The sequence below is a fragment of the Galeopterus variegatus genome, unplaced genomic scaffold, assembly GCF_000696425.1.
Source record: "Galeopterus variegatus unplaced genomic scaffold, G_variegatus-3.0.2 Scaffold689, whole genome shotgun sequence".
NCBI classification, from domain to species: Eukaryota; Metazoa; Chordata; class Mammalia; order Dermoptera; family Cynocephalidae; genus Galeopterus; species Galeopterus variegatus.
In genome coordinates, this window is record NW_007726800.1 from 294675 (window position 1) to 315303 (window position 20629).

General features: G+C 46.9%; 1 protein-coding gene across 1 annotated transcript in view; it reads left to right on the top strand.

Annotated features, from left to right (window-relative positions):
• The window catches only part of SLC2A9 (solute carrier family 2 (facilitated glucose transporter), member 9), a 201002-nt gene that overhangs the window by 90055 nt on the left and 90318 nt on the right, over positions 1-20629 (top strand). The window contains exons 9-10 of the mRNA XM_008571485.1: positions 8274-8461; positions 19208-19318. Coding sequence (XP_008569707.1) covers positions 8274-8461; positions 19208-19318 — 299 coding nt within the window. The remainder of the gene's footprint in view (positions 1-8273; positions 8462-19207; positions 19319-20629) is intronic.

Below are 20629 nucleotides of genomic sequence, written 5' to 3' on the forward strand. Positions count from 1 at the left end.
TTCAAGGTCTTTGGAGTTAGTGACAGCATGGCCAGGAATATGAATGAGTTGTGAGCTATGGAAAGGCCTTTTACTTTCCAGTTTAAGGGAGAGTGTGGGGTGGGGGCTGCAGTAGGAGGAGAGACCTTGGATGGACTATTATTAAATGACTTGGAGAATCGAGGAATGAACTCCTCTGGGAGAGTTATTTTCCATAAGCCAATATCTTTTGGAACTGGGCTCATGGACTACACACTTCTAAGGCCATTTCCTCTCTCTCCAAAAGCAGCTAGTTAAAACTGAAGGTGCTGTTCCAACCTGTCCCACCCACCAATGCCATGGCCCCATCTCCTCCCAGCCATCCAGAACCTGCACACTCCTGGGGTCCTGGACTTGCTTTAGAGACCCCATTGCCCATCTTCCTGTTCAATGCCTGGGTCCCACAACATCTCAGACAGGTGATCACCAAGCCTCTCCTTGTCCACCTCCAGGGATGCGGAACTCGCTGCTTGATAAAACAATCCATCCTTGGACCCATCGGTCAGGCAGTTCTTCCTTGTGGTCAGCTGATGTCCAGTGCATCCCATCTCTTGCCTGTGGTCCTTGATCTGACCTCAAAGTTGTGGAAAGAAAGTCCAGTCCCACCTACATCCAGGACCATCCTCCCAGAGGATCCACTTCTCCAGGCTAAACATGAGCAGATGTGAGTAGGGTCCAGTTACCTTCATCCAACATGGTTTGAGCACCTGCCGCATGCCAGGCCCTGAGTAAGAACCAACCTCTAGCATGCACTGCCTGTCACAGGCTATCCCTAGAACAGCAGCTGTCCTGAGCTAGGACCAAGTGATGACCAAGCTAGGGGGAGGCACTTACCTGCCATGTTCACATCAAACACCGCTCCACGTGCAGTTTCCTCCTGCCCCTTTGCGAGTGGTCTCCCTGATCCAGAGGCAGATTCCAGGCCTTCACCTAAAGACTGGTGGAAAGGGAAAGTTGTTCCTCACAGTGTGAAAAGGAAGGCAGGAGGTAGTTCCAAAAATATCCATTCTTTGCTTCCCAAGTATAATGAAATGGGTGCTAAACTTACAGCATAGACTCTGCCTCACTCTGATAAGCGCGACGGGCAGAGGGATGGTTGAGCAAAAGCCAGAGGACGCTTCCGGCCTTTTGGGATCTCACCATGTGAAATGAAGCTTAGAGAGAGAGGGGAGGAAAGAGGAGAGGAAGGAATGGGGGGAGAAGGACAGCATTTCAAAGGTCTGGAAGATCTGGTTCTCGGTTTCTGGCAGGAACTTAATGTTCCTGTCTCCCCAGATCCATATGTTGTAGTCCAACCCCCCATGTGATGGCTTTTGGAGGTGGGGCATTTGGGAGGTGACTAGATTTAGAGGTCATAAGGGTGGGGTCCTCATGATGGGATTAGTGCCCTTAAGGAAAGAGGAAGAGAGACCAGAGCTCCCTCGCTCTGCTCTCCACCATGTGAGGACAGTGAGAAGGTGGCCGTCCATAAGCCAGGAAGAGAGTCCTCCACAGAGAACTGAATCTGCTGGCTACCTGAACTTGAACTCCCAGCCTCCAGAACCGTGAGAAATAAATGCCTGTCATCTAAGCAGCCCAGTCTGGTATCTGGTTACCGCAGCCTGAGCTGACTGAGACAGTTCCTAAGTTCCAGAACTGAACATTAAGAGTAAGACTTTTGGAGCCCTCGCCTGGATCTAATCCCAGCTACTCCATTTCCCAGGTGGGTGACGGTGGTGGCCTCCTCTGGTGTCTCCATCACATCCTCCCTTCCTGCCTCATCTCCCCAACCCTCACCCCTGCAAACCTCCCACACCCAATCCTTGTCTCAGGCTCTTCCCTCAGGGCACCCAGTTTTCCTAGCCATGAGCAGGTTTCTTTCATTACCTCACCTTCAAAATGGGAATACTAACCATGGCTACTTCAGGGGGCAGTTATATAATAATTAAATAAGTAAAGGCATACCAAGTGTGCAGAACAGTGCCTGGCAGAGAGCAACCCCCAGCAAGTGTTAGCCAATGTTATTTCCATGTTGGCCTAAATGATGGCGGTGGCTCAAAAATGAACCTCATAAAATGATGGAGATCCAAATGGAAGAAGGAAACCAGGCTGGCCAAACTTAATGCAGCTGGTGTTCAGCCTGCAGTGTCATCTGCTAGGAAGGAACCATTTGGGGAGGTGGAAATTTAGCCAATGTGTTTCCATTTTCCCAAGGTCATTCAGTTGTTCTTGCAAAATAGTCAGAAGATGTTGCCTTTTAATATTTTAACAGCCAGACTTTAGCAAAACCCGCTGAACTCTTTTGAAATATTTTGAAATATTTTTAAACAGGAATATTTTTAAACTGCTTGTGAGGTTTTTTAGGCTTTTGGTTAGTTTGTTTTAATGTGCAGATAAGAGAGTTTTTATTGGTGACCAATGAACATAATTTTGTCTACCAAAACACATGGTGATTGAAACATCCCTAAACATTTCTTTTGATAAAACAGTTTCTTTTGAAAAGTTGCTCCTTTCTCATTCCTGTTAAAATGTCACCTCTGCCTTGAAGAAACAGATTCATTATGTCTTAAGTTTTAAAATCTCTGCTAGGCACCATACTGTCAGTGGCCATTGAGACCAGCAACGGGCTTGTACCTGGAGTAGAGGTGACGGTTCCACTATTTCGTCTTTGTTAGTGCTGACACTGTTGGTTTTACCTTTAACTCGTAATTTCTTGGGGTGATTCTTTATAAGCACCTGTACATTTGTCAGAGTTAATGAAATCCAAACCAGATACTACCGTCCCCCAATCCACTCACCAGTAAGTTGCACAAGGAAACCGCAGTGTCTCCCCCCACGCTGAAAGGGAGGAAAATGAAGGTCGCCTGTCAGCTCCTCTGCATGTGGAGCCCCTCCCCCTCACATGGGCCATGTGAAGGCTCCAAGTCCAGTCCATAATAAACTATTATAAAACTATAAGTAGGAGCTCCAATATCTCCTTCTACATCCCTTCGTACATACCCTATGTTGGACATGTAAGATATGTGGCTAATGAAAAGATATAAAACCTAGGTTCAAAACCCAATGGCTTCCTCCTTTTAAATCCCAGTAGTGGGTGAAAATAAATACTTTGAGGAAACATCCTATTTTTGGAGGCCCTGAGACCTGCACTGTGCAAAAGAAAATGATCTAGGTGCAGTTCTGGGCACAAGCCTAGGAAAAGCTGTCACCCCCTGTTCCACAGGTGGTCCCCCCACCTGCCTCTTCATGGGGCCCCTCCAGGTCACGAGAAGGAGGAAGCCTCCAGATCCTTCTGTGCTTTACTCAGCAGGACGTGATAAAACACTAAAGGAGGTGATAAAGTGTGTATGCTGCCATAACAAAGGACCACAAATCAGGTGGCCTAGAACAACAGAAATTGGCTCCCTCAAAGTTCTGGAGGCCAGAAGTCCAAAATCGAGGTGTCAGCAGGGCCACACTCCTTCTCCTAGCTTCTGGGGGTGGCCAACAATCGTTGGCATTTCTTGGCTTACAGATGCATTGCTCCAGTCTCTGCCTCTGTCATCACATGGTCGTCTTCCCTGGGTGTGTCTGTCTCTGTGGCTCTCCTCTTCTTAAAAGGACAAGGGTCATATTGGACTAAGAGCCCACCCTACTCTAGTGTGTCCTCATCTTAACTTACATCTTAATTATGTCGGCATAGACCCTATTTCCAAACAAGTTCATATTCACGGGTGTCAGGAGTTAGAACTTTAACATTTGTTTATGAGGATACAATCCAACGTACAACAGAAGGTTATAGTGTTTTGTGCCCATTGTCCAGCTAAAGATAAAAGGAAGGAAAAAAGTGAGAAGAATAAATGGGTTGGGAGAGAATGTAGCAAGTACCTGCTGTAATAGTTAACATATTTATAGCCCTCACAGCTCATTAAGAGCTAGGTACTGTTCTAAAAACTTCATGTGTGCTAGCATTTAACACCGGTGACAACCTCAATGCTAAAATGTAAAAACAGATGAGAAAACTGAGGCACAGAAATATTTAACTCACCTGGCACTCTACCTGGTGGCCAGTGGTGCAGCCAGGATTTGAACCCAGGGAGAGTGGTCCCCAAGTCAGCACTCTCAGCTGCCACATCACACTCTTGCACAACCAGGTCACAGGTGCAAGTGAGCCTCGCAGGTGTTGTGACACTAAATTATCACATGGACCCACATCAAGCCTGAGGTGTAGGAAAAAATGCCCAACATCACCAAGAATCAGAGAAATGCAAATCAAAACTGCAATGAGCTGTCATCTTACCCCAGTTAGAATGGTTACTATCAAAAGGACCAAAAATAAGAAATACTAGTGATGAGGTGGAGAGAGGAGAACTCTTCTACGCTGTTGGTAGGAATGTAAGTTAGTACAGCATTATGGAAAAGAGTATGGAGGTTCCTCAGAAAACTAAAAATAGAACTACTGTGTGATCCAGCAATCCCACTGCTGGGTATCTAGCCAAAAGAAAGGAAATTAGCATACCGAAGAGATAGCTGCGCCTCTATGTTTATTTCAGCAGTATTCACACTCATCAACCAGGTGTCCATCGACAGATTAATGGATAAAGAAAAGGCAATATATATATATATATATACACAATGGAATAGTACTCAGCCATAAAAACGAATGAAATCCTGCCATTTGTGGCAACATGGATGAGCCTGGAAGACATTGTGTTAAGTGAAATAACTCAGGTACCGAAAGATAAATATCACATGTTCTCATTCACATGTGGGAGCTAAAAAAAATTCATAAATAAGTTGAACTGTTGGAAGTAGAGAGTAGAACCAGGGTTGCTAGAGGCTGGGAAGGGGAGGGGAGGGGGACAGCGAGAGAGAGGTTGGTCAATGGACACGACATTACAGCCAGGCAGGAAAAATAAGTCCCAGTGCTGTACAGTGGTACTACGCATCTATAATTAACAGTAATTTATTGTATGTTCTCAAATGGCTAGAAGAGAGGAGCTCAAACGCTCTCATCACAGAGAAATGGTAAAGTTTTGCGATGATGAATATGCTAATTACTCTGGTTTGATCATCACACATTGTATACATGTATTGAACTATAACTCTGTACCCCATAGATATGTACGATCAGTACTTTTTAATTAAAAAATAAATTCCTTAAATAAAATAAAATACCATAAGTAGAAATCCCAACAGAGCCATTGTTAGGTGTAATCACAAGTACAGAGGAGGAGTCGCAGAGGGACAGACTTATTTGGTAATCAGGGAAACAGAAGGGTGACCCCCTTGAGCCAGGGCCCTGCAGGACTGTCCTGCGCTGAAAAGGGAGAAGAGGGAGGGGCTGCAGGGGGTGGGAGGCGCGTGTGCTGCTATGAGACCCTCCTGGGAGGAGCCAGGAACCTAGAACTCTGTTTAAGGCAATCATTCTGACCAGAGGTCATTTTTCCCCATCCCCAGGAGATATTTGGCAATGTCTGGAGGCATTTTTGATTGCCACAACCGAGGGGGTGCTACTGGCATCTGGTGGGCAGAGGCCAGGGGCACTGCCAGACATCCAACAATGCACAGCACAGCCCACAGCAAAGAGTAATCTTGCCCAAGATGTCAACAGTGCTGACGTGGGGAACCCCTGCTTTAAGGGAAAGGACTTGGTTTGCCACCTGGGTCGGTTCAGTTCACATCAACAAACACCAACTTGGCATCTGATCTCTACCAGGCACAGGAGCCAGGTCCTCAAGGTGCTCATAGCCAGTGGAGAGATGAAGTTCCATTGACAGTGCAGGGAGGAAGTGCCGAGATGGGAAAGCATGGGGGATGAGGGTCCAGGGGGACCTGGCAGCTCTCCTGTCCCTGCGGCTATGGGTGAGGGACAGGCTGTCTGGGAGGGTGTTGAAACAAGGAAGAGTTAGCCAGGTGAGGAAAGGTAAGGAGAGCCTCCCCTGCAGAGGGAATCATGTGGCCAATTGTAGAGAAGCGAGAAAGGACGATGCAGTGTTTTAAGTCCCAGAGAGATGCACGCAGAGATGGAAGCAGCAGGAGATGACACTGAAGGAGAGCCACGGGCCAGGCTATGGAGCCCAGACTTCATTCCAGACACAGCTGGGAGCTCAGGCCGTCTTTTCAGGAGCAATGAAATGGTGTGACACATGGCTGACACCACAGCACGGACAGCAGGGTTACGGTAGGAGCTCAGCAGGGCATGGGAAGTCAGGACCCAGGTGGCGGTCAACAGACTATGGCAATAGATCAGGGGAGGGTGGTAAGAACCGAAGCAGCTCAGTACTTCACAAGTTGAAAATAGAGCTGAGTGGATGGATTACTTCGCCCTGTCAAGTCATTAGTTTTTGCAGGTTGGGTTCCAGGAGATCTGAGAATGAGTTGGGAGTGCAGAAGTCTCATTGGGGAGTAGCAGCTGGGAAAGGACATGGACAAGAGCAGAATTGGACAGGGGGAGCCATCAGGCCACACTGCACCTGGCAAAGCCTCCGCAGGTGCAGTGGGGAGCTCTGGAGTGATACTCATGCATGACAGGAGTCCCTCTTTGGGCAGAAATGGCTGGGTCCTTTATCACCACCTGGTTCAGTCATGGGCTGGGGGCCACTCTGAGAACAGCATCACCTTGTAGAGGACTCTCCGTCAGCTAAGAGCATGAGGCTGCCCACTAACCTCACTCCCGAGGGGTTCTGAGCAACGCAGCCCCACGTCTGCCATGCTGGTCACACAAGACACCCTTCCTCACCCAGTCACAGGAACCCCGTAAGGAGGGGTGGGGCATGCTGAACAAAGTATGTTTATGAACATCTGTGCCACAGGAAAGTTAAGTGGGTGCTTTAAAAGAAGATCAGAACATTTAAGGGGAAGATGAGAGATCTTTGTTCCAGGAAATTTTGTTAAGGGCTGAGCATTAAATTTGTCCGAGAGCTTCCTGGCAACCAAGGTGAAAAGAGGGGGTAAAGGTTATAATGTTCTCCTTGTTAATAATGGAAAATATGTATATCAGGGAGGGGAGAGAAATATTTTCCTGCCCCAAGGCTCTAGAATTATTTTATCACAAGGATGTTGTGTTTTGAACTTTGAGGAAACATTAGAAATACTGCGGTTCAGTGCATGACACAGAAACATGACTCATCCAGCCACCTCTCTCATTCACCCTTAATAAGTGCTGGGAAAAGCATTAAATCAGAGCTCACAAACAGACATTCTGAACCCGTTTTCGATACCCTGCTGGAAATAACACTCCAAGGCCTTCATGTGCTTTCTTCTTGAAGAATCTAGAGCAAATTTAACAGTTTTTTCTTTTTCTTTCTTTTTTTCTTGCTGCTTAAGAAGAGTGTTTCTACATACCCTGTGGTGCAGAGCTATGTTTTAAATAAGTGTCCACCGTGCCTGGAATGGACTGTCCACAGGAGCCATCACCATAGTCACCATTCCCTGTAGGAGGTAGGGCATCAGAGCCCTGAATATTTAAATCCATGTTCTAATTTGATCTAATGATTATGGTCTCAGGGGTCTACTCAGCCCACCTTCATGCACACATCTGTGGAGTTTATACAGTTAAGGTCTTGGTAAAACATGACAGGTTCTCTGAGGCTGGAAATATACAGTGTTTAATCTGGAAAAGGCATAAATTGCAAGAGTGAGTTTGAATCCCGTGAAAGTTAGCTCTTGGCAGCTCCTCTCAAAGTTTCTGTATTTCAGAGGGTCCATGGAAAGGGACTTGAAGGTCATTAAGTTCAATCCTCCTGGTGATGATAGAATTGACCCAGGGCATCCTGGCCAAGTGGTATCTGACCTCCCTGTGGACACCTCCAATGGGCATGAGCACAGAGGGCCCAGCAAACAGGAGGTGCTCAAAGAACATTCCTCAAAGGAGCGCCTCCTGTGTGGGAAGCTCTGAGCCAGACTTTAATGTGTATGATATCATGCAATCCTTCCAACAGTCCCGGCAGGCAGACTCAATTACAAAAGATGAATGAAGGCACAAACACCCAATGGCAGACACAGATTTGAACCCTAGGCATGGTCTGTGTTGCCATGGGGGCAATCAGTGCACCCAGGTTTCCTCCCGGTTTTTCTCCCAGCCATCTGGGTGACCTGGGGCAAGTCATTGCATCTGGCTGGGCCTCAGTCTTCCCATTTTTAAAGAAGGGCTTTGGACTCCATGGTTTCAAAGGCCCTGGCCAGCTCTATGCTCTGACTAGGTACGTGTCTGAGTGGAGAGATCTGCCCAGCATTAGCCGTGGCAAACATCCTAATGTAAACATGCTGAGAGTCCATGCTTTCCCTGTTTGCAGCATTCCAGACATTCCTGGGCAAAGCAGATGTCTCCCGAGAGATGGAAGAGATCCTGGCTGAGAGCTACATGCAGAGGAACATCCGCCTCGTGTCTGTCCTGGAGCTGCTGAGGGCTCCCTCCGTCCGCTGGCAGATTGTCACTGTGGTCATCACCATGGCCTGCTACCAGCTCTGTGGTCTCAACGCGGTGAGGACTGGGCCCCAGCAGGGCATCCTGCACAAGCAGAAGAACCGTAGGGAGGTCGGAGGGAGGCCGGAGGGTGGGGTGGTTCAGGGCTTGGGCCCTGGATGCCTGGGCTCAAATCCCAGCTCTGCCAACCTCCACAAATTCTGTGCTGTTGGGCAACCATGCCACTCACCTGATCCTCAGTTTCCTTATCTGTAGAATGGGATGATATAATATGGAAAGAGGTAATCCACAAAGTGTTCAGTTCAGCAGCTAGCACAGAGTCAACCCTTAATCGGTGCTGTGTATCATTATAACGATTTATCCCTAAGGATACTTAACAGCCATACCTCTCAATACAGTGGGTCACTAGGAAGTCACAGTGAGAGCCATTGAGATGATTTAAGTACTCTTGGCTGGGCTGGCTTCAACATGTGACTTTGGCCTGAGAAAACCTCAAGGCTTAACTAAGGATGTTGTGGGGCCTGAGCTCATGTGGACAGGGAAGTCAGAGACGGTCTGTCCATGAGATTCCCAGGCCCTCCAATGGATGCAGCTGTCCCTTCTCTCTTGAGGGCTCCAGAAGGTAGAATTCCTGAATTTGAGAAATAGGGAGGCAGACTCTGGGTCATTATCATTCTTGTCGCTTCTAGAGAATGCAGCGGGTTGCCTCCAGGGGTGGTGAGCTCATGTATGACGTTGTGCAAACAGGCTGGCCAGCCATTTGGCAGGGGTGTGTAGAGGAGCCTCGACTCCCTCTGAGGTCACTCAGGTAGCTTGGGAGGAGTGTGGCTGAGCCCAGAGTGGGGGAGAAGGGGTGCCTGCCAGGGACCTTCAAAAGAGCCCCAGGTAAAAGAGCCCTGCATTTATACTGAATGAGCCTGAGCCCAGCACCTGCTCTCTGTCCACAGAGAGAGTGTTTGGGTATCTAGGCGAGGTGAAGTGAAAGACGGCAGCACCTGCCTGGAGAAGGGAAAGGACACTACAGAAAGTTACTGGTGTAGTAACTGGTGCTGTGCCCTCATTTCAACAGCTCTTGATTTTATTTGCAGAATCACTGGGACAAAGTGAGGTCATGTTGCTACTTACTTGTTTCTACCTTTTTTCTTGGTTTGGTTAAAGCAGAATGAGGAGATACCTGGGTCAATGGCTCTGCCAAATCCTATGGAGTGACCTTGACAAGTCCTACTGTTTCCCCCTCTTGACAAGACCAAGGTCATACTAGATGGTCTCAAGACTCGTTCTGCAAAAGTAGAAAGGGAAAGTATACCATCTCTCAGAGCTAGCACATGGAGTCTGAAAGACCTCCGGAATCTGTACGTAATGAGGCATTTAGATGGGGAACCATGACATCTCTAAACAGAATTCTCTCCTCCACTGGGACCTAATCTTCCCATCTGCATACCCAATATAACTTTATAAATTCCACTAGGGTGTATCCACAAGCCCTGCTGCATAAGTAAATGATGGGAAAAACCATCTCATTTGCTCCCAAAGCCAGCAGTGCTAAGGTCTCAGCTTCAGAGTGTTCTGTCTTGCTTGTGATGATTATTTTCAACCTTTAAGTTGGGAATAATACTTCCAGCTAGGCATGCTTTGCTTGACACAGAGCAAAGAGCTCTGGACCCAGAGTCAGAGGCCTGCCTTCCTGTCTCGGCATGACTGGGAACCTGCAGTGAGAACCTGCACGTGTTCAGCAGTTGGTGTGGACCAGGAGTCGTCCCCATGGCAGCCCTGTGAGTCGGGCCCCACTGTTAGGCACAGAGATGTTGAGACACTTTTCCAAGGTCATAAAGTGAAATAGTAGAAAGGGGATTTGAGCCCCCAGCTGCCTGGACCCAAGGTCTGGGTGCTGGAGCCCTGAGTAGAGAGGCTCCCAAGGCCCCCTCAGAGCATCCCCAAGTATGTCTCTCAGGCTGTGTTCCCAGGCCATTCCCAGGCCGCTACTGCGACAATTCTTACTTCTTCCATTTTATGTACAAAGGGATACGCACACACTGGTTAGTGGCAAACGCCAGTATCACAGCCCGACTGTCCAGGCTCTCCCACTACACCTGCTGCCTTTTAAAGAAATTATTTTTTTAAATTGACACTTAATAACGATATGTACTTATAGGGTACAATGTGATATGTTGATACCTGCATACAACATATAATGATCAAATCAGGGTAGTTAGCATATTCATCACCTCCAGTCTTTACCATTTTTCATGTTAGTAATATTCAAAATCCTCTCTTCTAGCTATTTGCAAAAATACAGTGAATTATTGACTACAGTCACCCTACAGTGCTATGGAACACTAGCACTTATTCCTCCTGTCTAGCTGTAATGTCGTATCCCTTAACCAACCCCTCCCTACCCTTCCTCGCCCTCAACCTCCCCAGACTCCAGCAACCACTACTCTACTCTCTAATTCCATGAGATCAACTTTTTTAGCTTCCACATATGAGTGAGAACATGTGGTATTAATCCAAATTCATGAGACCGAGGAAGAAAGCCAACATGGATCAAAAACTTTAAATGCCCTTTAAACCTTGCTTTGCCCCTCTAGTTTCACCAGAAATTATTTGGGGGACAGATTGTTGTTTGAGACATTTGTAAATACTGCCAGACGCCTCACTCACTGTTCATCACCTTATTCCAGACCCAAACAGTTCTGCAGGGTGGGCGGTACCGTCCTCATTTCCTAGATGAGGAAACTGCAGCTTACAGACAGTCAAGGACTTGCCCAAGTTCCCAGGAGGTGGCACCTGCACTGCCAAACTCACACCTGCTGCCAGGTGCGCTGTCCTGGGTGGTCCAGACACCTTTTAATGAAGCAGGGTTTCTCAGCCTCAGGGCTCTTCACATTCTGAGCTGGACAATTTGTTGTTGTTGGGGAGGGGAGCTATTCTGTGCCCTGCAGGGTCTTCAGCAGCGTCCCTGGTCTCCACCCACTGGATGCCAGCAGCCTGCCCCACCAGCTGTGATCACCAAAAATGTCTCCAGATGCTGCCAAACGTCCCCTGGGGGCAAAATTGGCCCCCATAGAGAACCCCTCCATTAAGCAAATATTACCTATTGCTCAGTATATTTATGCTAATGAGTGAAGGACTGGTTTTGTCATACTTTAGAAAACAAGCAAAAGTCAGATTTAACAACATTTAGTTATTTCTAAATTCCTTTTTCGTGTTGGATTGGTTTCCCCCACTCCCCACACCCCGCCTGCCTCTCACGATAGCTTTCAAATTCCCTTCCCTAAAATTAGACCTGTCAGTTTAAATTACTTATTTTAGGCAACTGCCTTGCTCCTGAGCAGTTTGTCCTTTGCATGAAAACCAGACCTTGTGTGTCAATCTCTCTCCAGCATGAAGGAGCCTCCCTGTGGCAAAGCCCAGCCCTTCCTCTGGGGTGGCCACTGTGGCTGATACAACTCCACTGCCCCTTCCCTCGCCCTGGCTAGTGTTAGTGACGTGTCTTCAGCATCCCGAGCAGGCAGTGACGCACGGTAGGCACTGGAATGTTTGGGGAAGAGTAGAGTAGGAGGAGGACAGGGGACAGGGAGAGCTCTGTTTCTACCAAGTCCTTGGTGAAAATTGGTTCAAAACCAATTGTCAAACCCAGTTCAGGGACACCTTAGCTTTCTGGAACCTTCCTGAATCTTCTGGAATGCCGAGGATTATAGTGGGACTCTTATCTTGCCCTTCCTTCTTCTGGATTTCTTTCTTCTTGAACACAAGAACCCCATCCTACTAACTTCTCTGGGCCTCAGTTTCCATTATGAAAAATAGGGATGATAATAGTCAGTTTGCACAATTGCTATGAGGATTATACAAAATTATGTATGAAGAATGTCTCATAATTGGCAACTGCTCAGCTTACATCAATCTCCCACCGACCTCGCTGTTAACAGTGAGACTGTTTCTAGGATTGTTGTCTTCTCTCTTGATGCCACACATTTTGAAGATTTGCTTCTTCTGATATGACATCTTGGTTGGGAAACAAGACACCCAAGCTTGTTAGAAATCTGTATAAAATGAGAGCAGAGTGATTCAGAGTGCAGCCATGCATCAGCCATATGGGCCTGGTGACATCTGTGCCAGGGGCCAGGAGGCATCTTTCTGCCACTGGGTTTGTCCACTTGGTGGGATGCCCAAGTATTACAGAGTTCCTGGTGTGTTCCTCTAATCCCTGAGTTGGTAATTGTTGTGTAGCCCCTTCCTTCCCTGCTGGACTAGAAGGTGTTCTGGAGCAGAAAAGAACCTGTGTTGTTCCTGTTGTAACCCCAGTGCCTCACAGAGTGCCAGACGTCCCATGCCCTAGGAAAAATCAACTGAGTGGAAGGGAGGGAGACGAGAGGCCAGGAGAGAGGGACAGAGAGAGGGAGGGAGGCACGGAGACAAGAACCCTACTATGTGGTTATAACACAGCATGACGCCTTCCCCCTTTTGTGGCCTGTGACCACATGAAGGTTTCTCTGACTTGTCTGGGGCCCAAATCATGTTTAGCACACAACCTCTAATTATAATCTCAGAAGCATTTATCAATAGCTTTTATTTTGAAAAGATTCTTCTGAATCCCTTCCTAACTCAAATTGGAAAAATTTAAAATGTCCTTCTACCCTAATAACTGAGACCATGTCACTGAAACAATTTGCTATGTCCCAGTGGATGGGGAGAAAACTAAACAGAGGCCTTCCATGTGGCTGCCCTGACGTTGTAGTCAAAAGTGCAAGGCCTGGGGTCAACTGCCTGTGTGCCTCTCATGGCCTTGAACTTTCAAGTTATGGAACCTCGGACAAGTTGCCATAATGGCTCTGTGCCTCAGTTTCCCCAGGTGTAATGTGGTTGTGAAGACAGATAAAAAGACATATTTATAGCTCAGCACAAGGTCAGCCACATAGGTGGTACTCAAACATCTTAGCTATTGTCTTGTTGAAAGACCTCTGCCCTGAGACCACCAGAGTGACCTGGTTTCAACCCACATCCTCTAGCTTTTCAGCTGCATAAGCCTGGGTGAGACACTTAACCCCTCTGAGCCTTAATCACTCAGATGTCAGAGTCCAAAGGAGACCAGAAAGGTGCTATCAGTTGGTTAAGGGTCACTGTGAAGTTTTATTTTTATCTGTAAAATGAGTAGGAAAACTAGGTGACCCAACACTTTTTAAAAGGTCTTTAAAAGCTAGTATTTCTGGCTTCTCTTGAAATTTGAGTCTTTACTTTGTATCTTTCTGCATTTTCATGATGAAAAAGAGTGAGGGGCAGAGAAGGGAGCCACCCTTACTGGGCACCGACCACGTGTTAGGTGTCTCGACACGTCATCCAGTTGAATTCTCACATGCACTTGAAGGAGATGAAGCCAGGCTGGGGGAGGTTGAGACCCACGTCCAAGCTCTCACCACCATGGCACTGGCTGGGAGTCACACCCCTTCCGTCCAGCTCCCAGCCTCCCATCTGTCACATGATAGCAGTCTGCCAAGAGAGGACTTCAGACGTTCGGTTGCCCCAGCCTGGGAATTTGGCCACACTAGGGGCTGAGCTACAAGCCCGGCTAGCCCTGGAGGCCAGTGAGTGTCTGTGGGTCCTGTTTTGTGAAATGTGAGGTACACAGCTGTAGTCAGGGCCACAGCTGGTCCCACCAAGAGCGGCGGGAGAGTCAGCTCATTCCTCCACCACAGTCAGGCTGGAGCAAGGTCTCATGAGAATGAGGGGTGACATTTGCTTGGGGCTTTGGATGAAGCAGCTCCGCAGAGGAATAGAGTCTGGACCTTCAGGCCTTGTCAGGCAGCACAGCACCCCCCCCCCAACCCCACCGTGGAGAAGGCCTCGCTCCACTCCTCAGCGGCCCTTTTCTTACACTTTCTGTGGACGCGCTCTGTCCTCTCTCACCTCTCCCGTGGACTGCACCTGCTGTGCTCCGCAGGACTAGCACCCCCTCGTACCAGCTCAGAGGGAAATCAGATGCCTTCTCACCCACAGGCAGAAAGATTTGGAATGACCTGGGCTCAAGTCCCAGCTCTGCTACTCATAGCTGTGTGGCCTTCACCTGGCTGAGCCTCAGTTTCCTCATCTCTTAAATGCAGGCAATGGGTTGTGGTGAGGATGCAGTTAGATCATGTAGGTGATAGGTTTGGGGGCATGCAATATATAAGCCCCCTTTCTTCCTGTCTGAAATTCAGAACAAGTCAGAGAGAGAGGTACAGGAATGAGCTAGACGGTGATCAGAATGGCAGCTCTACTCCAAACGGAGCTGGATTAGAGGGTGTGACTTCAGAAGCTGCAGCTGATTCTGCACCTCCAGATTTAAGGTGCTGATGCAGTGATGCAGTCACAGGCACAAGGAAGCAACCCCAGGCCTCTCCCACAGGGCAGCCCCCTCCACGCATAAAGAAGCGGACAGGTCACAAGCTTCCCGCGGGAGGCAGGTACAGAAAGAGCCCAGAGGGGGCGCAAGTCAGCACCCACCGGCCCAGCCGCTCCGTGTCCCTTGGGCTGAGAGGAGGCCTGTTCTCTGATGGATGCTCCCCAAATGGGAACAGCAAACGAAGGGAAAGGAAGTTCCTGCCCAACAGTAGGTGAAGCATCAGCACAGCTTCTGCAACATAGTATTTAATAAACCAGCAAGGTCTTGTCTGTCTTCTGTGCCTCAAAATAGATCCTGTACATCACTATGTTTGTGGAGACCACCTCCGTGTTTACATCTCTCTCTCTCTCTCTGTCTCTCTGTCTATCTCTCTCTGTCTCTCTCTGTCTCTCTCTCTGTCTCTCTGTCTTTCTCTCTCTGTCTGTCTCTCTCTCTCTCTGTCTGTCTCTCTCTCTCTGTCTGTCTCTCTCTCTGTCTCTCTCTGTCTCTCTCTCTGTCTCTCTCTGTCTCTCTCTCTGTCTCTCTGTCTTTCTCTCTCTGTCTGTGTCTCTCTCTGTCTCTCTGTCTTTCTCTCTCTGTCTGTCTCTCTCTCTGTCTCTCTCTGTCTCTCTGTCTTTCTCTCTCTCTCTGTCTCTCTCTGTCTCTCTCTCTGTCTCTCTGTCTCTCTCTCCCTCTCTCTCTCACACACACTCAGGAAATACATAATATATATGAATTATGTCTTTATCCAGTGTATCATTTCATATCACTGCTGTAAGAAATTACTACAAAAACTTACTAGTTTAAAACAACACCAATTTGTTATATGACAGCTCTGGAAGTCAGAAGTCCTAAAATCCAGGTGTCAGCAGGGACACATTCTTCTGGAGACTCCAGGAGGGTAATCCATTCCCTTGACTTTCCAGCTTCTAGAGGCTGTCTGCATCCCTTGGCTTGTGGCCCCTTCCTCCATCTTCAAAGTCAGCAGTGTGGCATCTTCAGACCTCTCTCTGTCTATCTCTATCTCTCTCTATTTCTGTATCTCTGACCTCTGTGTCCATCCTTACATCTCCTCTCTCTGACTCTGGTCCTCCTACCTACCTCTTATAAGGACCCTTGTGATTACATTTACAGCTCATCCAGATAACCCAAGATAATTTCACATTTCAAGATCTTTAACTTAACCACATCAGCAAAGTCCTTTTTGCCATGTAGAGTAAGATGTTCACAGGTTCCCTAGATAGAATGTGGACATTTTGGGGGGACCATTGTCCTGCCCACCACATCCCACAAGCAAGTATTAAACCCGTACTCTATGACAGCATCACTTTGTTCTAGGCAAAAATAAATCGGGTGTTCTCTCCTATGGAGCCTCATCTGATACTTAGCATTGTCACATTCACAAGCTGTGAGGGGGCTAAAATGATTATGTATGTTATATCTTATCTCTGAAACGCTATGTTATGAGTTAAGAATGAGAGCATTAGGACTCTAGAGGTAGGGACTTAAACAGACCCAAATCCTCACCCCAAACCCACCACCTGCAAAGTTCCTCAAAGATTCACCTCCTAAGAAAGAGCAGTCTGAGAAGCAGACACAGGGGCGATCCTCCCCACGGCACATTTACAACTGCCCGCTGCTCTTCCTAACCACGGAGCAATTGTGTCTCAATAGAGATAGAACCTTCTAGAATAATGCCTACCATTTGCTATACATTGATTATATAAAAGAAACTATCCTGGATGCTTTACATCATCATTTTAAAAATTTTTACAAGAAGCTTGGAAGAGTATTATTACCTTCCTTTGGAGAATGGAGATTCAGAGATATGAAATCACTTGGTCCTAAGAGACAGCACTGGGGTTGGGACCCTGGTCCACAGCAGGACATGCTCCAAATTTCCTGGGTGCTACCTTGTGATTCAAGGACTTCAAACTGTCCAATCAAATAAACCTCAGAGTGAGCAGAGGTAAAGCCACCTTCCTACTCTATAAAATATTGGAGGGAGAGGAAAGTGGGTTTCTGGAGCAAGCAGAATATCAAGAAGACCAGCAGCTTGTGTGATGTCCAGGCCTTCCTGCTGGGGACACGGCCAGCCCAGCAGGACCTCCCCTGCAGGTCCTGGACTGGAGGAAAGGGTCTGTGGGCCAACTTCTGCCTCTGAAGCATAAATGAAATTTAAGAACTAGATGGTTCTTAGTGCATTTTTATAACTGTTTCTCGATGAGCATAGAATTTTGTGCCTGATGACTCTCTCCACTAACATTTAAACCTGCCAAGGGATGTCCATGGCAGTGTCACTACAGGAAGAACTGGAACCAGGGAAGAAAGGGGTCGTGGGGAGTGAGAGGAGGCAGGAAGGAGGTGCTGAGCAGGACGGGGGGGTCCAGTGTGTGGCTTCCACAGGAGGACACATGAGGAGTGGGATCCGAGGCTGGAAGCCTCAGGAACACAAGTGGGTCAGGGGTGGGGTTCAGAACCAAGGATGTGAATAATACAAATGTCAGAGGTGACCACAGGGCAGCCTGGGGAGATGAAAAGGCCGCATAGAGAGTCTTGGCCATTGAAAACCAGTGAATTTGGGTGAAGATTAAGAAAGGCTCTTAACCTTCTGGAATCCAGCCCTGAAGGTGTGCTGGGGATCATAGTTATCTTCAAAAAGAGAATAGATTATATAAACAAATCTAGTGGAAACTGGGTTTGGGGAATAAGTTAGCTTCTATTACAGCTCTAAGAGTGATAGGAATTAATGAATTTATTGGGAGCAACCTCTGTACTCTGGCTGTGACAGCAAACTTCAAGCTGAAGATGAGTCTAAGGTTCTAATTCCCCAGCTCACTCAAATGAGAGGCAGACACTGGACAGGAGGGTCTTTGTTTTACATAAACATTATAACCCATTTCTGCCAATAGATGCATCAATACCCACAAGTCCAAAGAAATTTGTGCAGTAGTTTTCACTGACTATTCTAGATGTGCATAGTAATTGTAAAGAATTACTTCCTTCACTAAAAAAAGTACCATATGTAGATATAAGTAGGTCCTAAATCTTCCCCAACTGCATATGCTGGTAGCAGGACAAATTTGTAGAAATAAGATCTTCATCCAGAAACAAAAAGGCAAGTTTAAGAGAATGCCTGGCCAAGTCGGGCGTGGCAGGTTATGAGCAATGTGCTCTAATGAGCTCTAACACTTCTGCTGAATAATGATCCACTGTTCACAGACATCCCTAAGGTCCTTCTAGGCAGCAGGTTTTCCTATCAGAATTCATATATTAGGACAGCATGTTTTCCATCATTTAGCAAACTTCGTTGTAAGGAAATGACTGGCATGTGGAGAACACAGAAATTATTTGTGTTGATCGAAAGCTTCAAAGTAAATAATAAGTAGTCACAATTCTCACCCAGTTCCTGACCCTCACGGGACAGACAGGGTAGGCATGGCTGTGTCCTTTTGACGGGGGGTGGGGGGTGGGGGGGAATAAATTGCCTGAAGTCACACAACTAGTTCAAGCCAGAGTCAGGTCTCTAATCTCCTAATTAGTGACCATCTGATGATGGCTATGTCAGGCAGGATTAGATTGGCCTCATGTGGCAGAAACTCCAGTGACCTATGCAATATGGAAGGTTTTCTCTCTCACATGAAATAAGTTTGGAGAGTTGGTACAGCAACTCCAGGGCCACACATCCTGATTTGCCCATGACAGCCTCAAAGTATGCCTGTTGTACTGGAAGAATTGTTAACACTCTCAAAAGTGCCTAAGATTGGGTAACAAATTATAAAACCACTCTAGTTGGTGAGGACACAGGCTAACTCCCCTTTCTGCTCTAGCATCTGAACAGGTGGCTTCCATCCCAAGGCAGGGGTCTCCATGCATAGTTACATAGGTTGTGCACTGCACACCTCTTGGGAGCATCATTCACATTGTACCCATTGTACATTTATTATGGCAATTTTCCAGTCAATGGCAGTAAAGTGTCTTGTGGAGTGGGGACTTTTTCTGATTCTCACAAAGTTACCATGGGTTACCACTATTACATCCACCATCCTGACAACAGAAAGGAGGAAGAGAAAACAAAAAAAAAAGATGGGAGCATACCTCCTTGATTAAAAGTTTCTTTTTTAAAAAAAGAGGCTTCCTAAAAGCCCCACCAACATTTCTATTTCTATCTCATTGCCATGCTTAGCTGCAAGGGATTCTGGCGAGTACAGTCTTTTAGCTGAGCACGTGTTACTCCCGGTAACAAGGGAGTCCTGTTAGCAAGGAAGAAAGGGAAAGTGTGGGAGGGGGGCAAAAAATGAGCAGCCACACCACACAGCTCCACCTGTGACTCTGGATTTAAGATAATGAAATTCAGAGACCACCTTATACCTGAGTTTAATTTAGAAAATAGATGAGGGCCTCCCACTGACCTTTCTCCTTTCTTTTTGTTTCCTGCCTTATAGATTTGGTTCTACACCAATAGCATCTTTGGAAAAGCTGGGATCCCTCCAGAAAAGATCCCATACATCACTCTGAGCACGGGTGGCATTGAGATTTTGGCTGCCACCTTCTCGGTAAGTCAGTGGAGTGTCACTCCATGGAACACTACAGGTGGGTAGACAGCACGACAGGGACTCCGGGTGACAAAGGGGCATACCTTTACAGGGCATGTACTTTGACACTTGATGGTGTCTGGCTTTTAGGAGTTCATCATGCAGTTTTTCACTGACATTTTACCCATCCAGAGAATATTCCTGTCCATATTTTGCTTCCCTATTCCCTTTCTTTTAATGAATAGTTTCCTCCTTTGAACTCTTTCCTAGTCGTAAATACAATATGAACACCCGGTGAAAGAGCACAGCATCGTCCCTGGAGGTTCAGATCAGAGAGTCTGTGTGAGTCTCCACTCTCTTGTTATATGGCTTTTAACATGTTTCAGAACCACTAGCTGTCGTCTCATCACCCTTAAGCCTGTAGGAGTTTTCAAGGCAAAGAAGAAAGCATATCATAGAGAAGGTGATTTACTAATAAGCAAAAACGTTCAAAAGAAGAGAGACATAGAGCTCATCGCTCTTTCTCAACCTCCAATATGCAAAATAAACACTTGGGGGGAAAAGTTGGGAAACTTCAGAATCTAGCAGAAACTTCCCAGGTTTTGGAATCAGACCAGACTAGATTTGGATTCTGGCTCTTGAACTTCTAGGCCATGTAGTGTTGTCCAATGCACTCAACCTCTCTGACCTTCAGTTTCCCTCTAGGAGTTGTTCGTGTCTCTCCAACCTTCTAGGGGTGCGGTCTGTGCTTCACATTTCAGGCACATGGTACACAGTGGGGTTCTCCACCAGATGAATAGAGAGAAGGCTAAAATCAGAGGGTAACATTCTCTGACTTGATGGAGAAACTCACTTATTTTCACTCTTGCTAGCTGATTTGGACCGACAAGACTGATGCCTCTGCAAACAAACTGAGGCATTCTGACCGTATTTCTGACATGCTTTCCACAAAACACTGTGGTTTGCTTCTTGCTCTTAATGGGTGATCCTAACAAGATGCTTTTAAAAAATGGCTATCGTAAAAAATGTAGAGGAGTGACGTTTGGTCTCTTTCCCCTCCACTTCACGGTCTTTTGGTTACAGGGAGACTATTTCAATGTTTCACTGTCTGGGAGTTTCCCAAAATTCCTGTCTGAGTTACAGACTGAACCCAATTTTTATTAATTTTTACTTAGATCAGCAGAAGAATGTAGTCAGTCTGGGATAAAAATAATTGGAAAAGTACAGGGTTTTTTGTTGTTTTAAGACATCAATACCAGCTTATTAGTGCAAATTTGTGAAATTCAGAAAAAGAGAAACAGAGAAGAAATGACCTATAAAGTGCTACCCCAT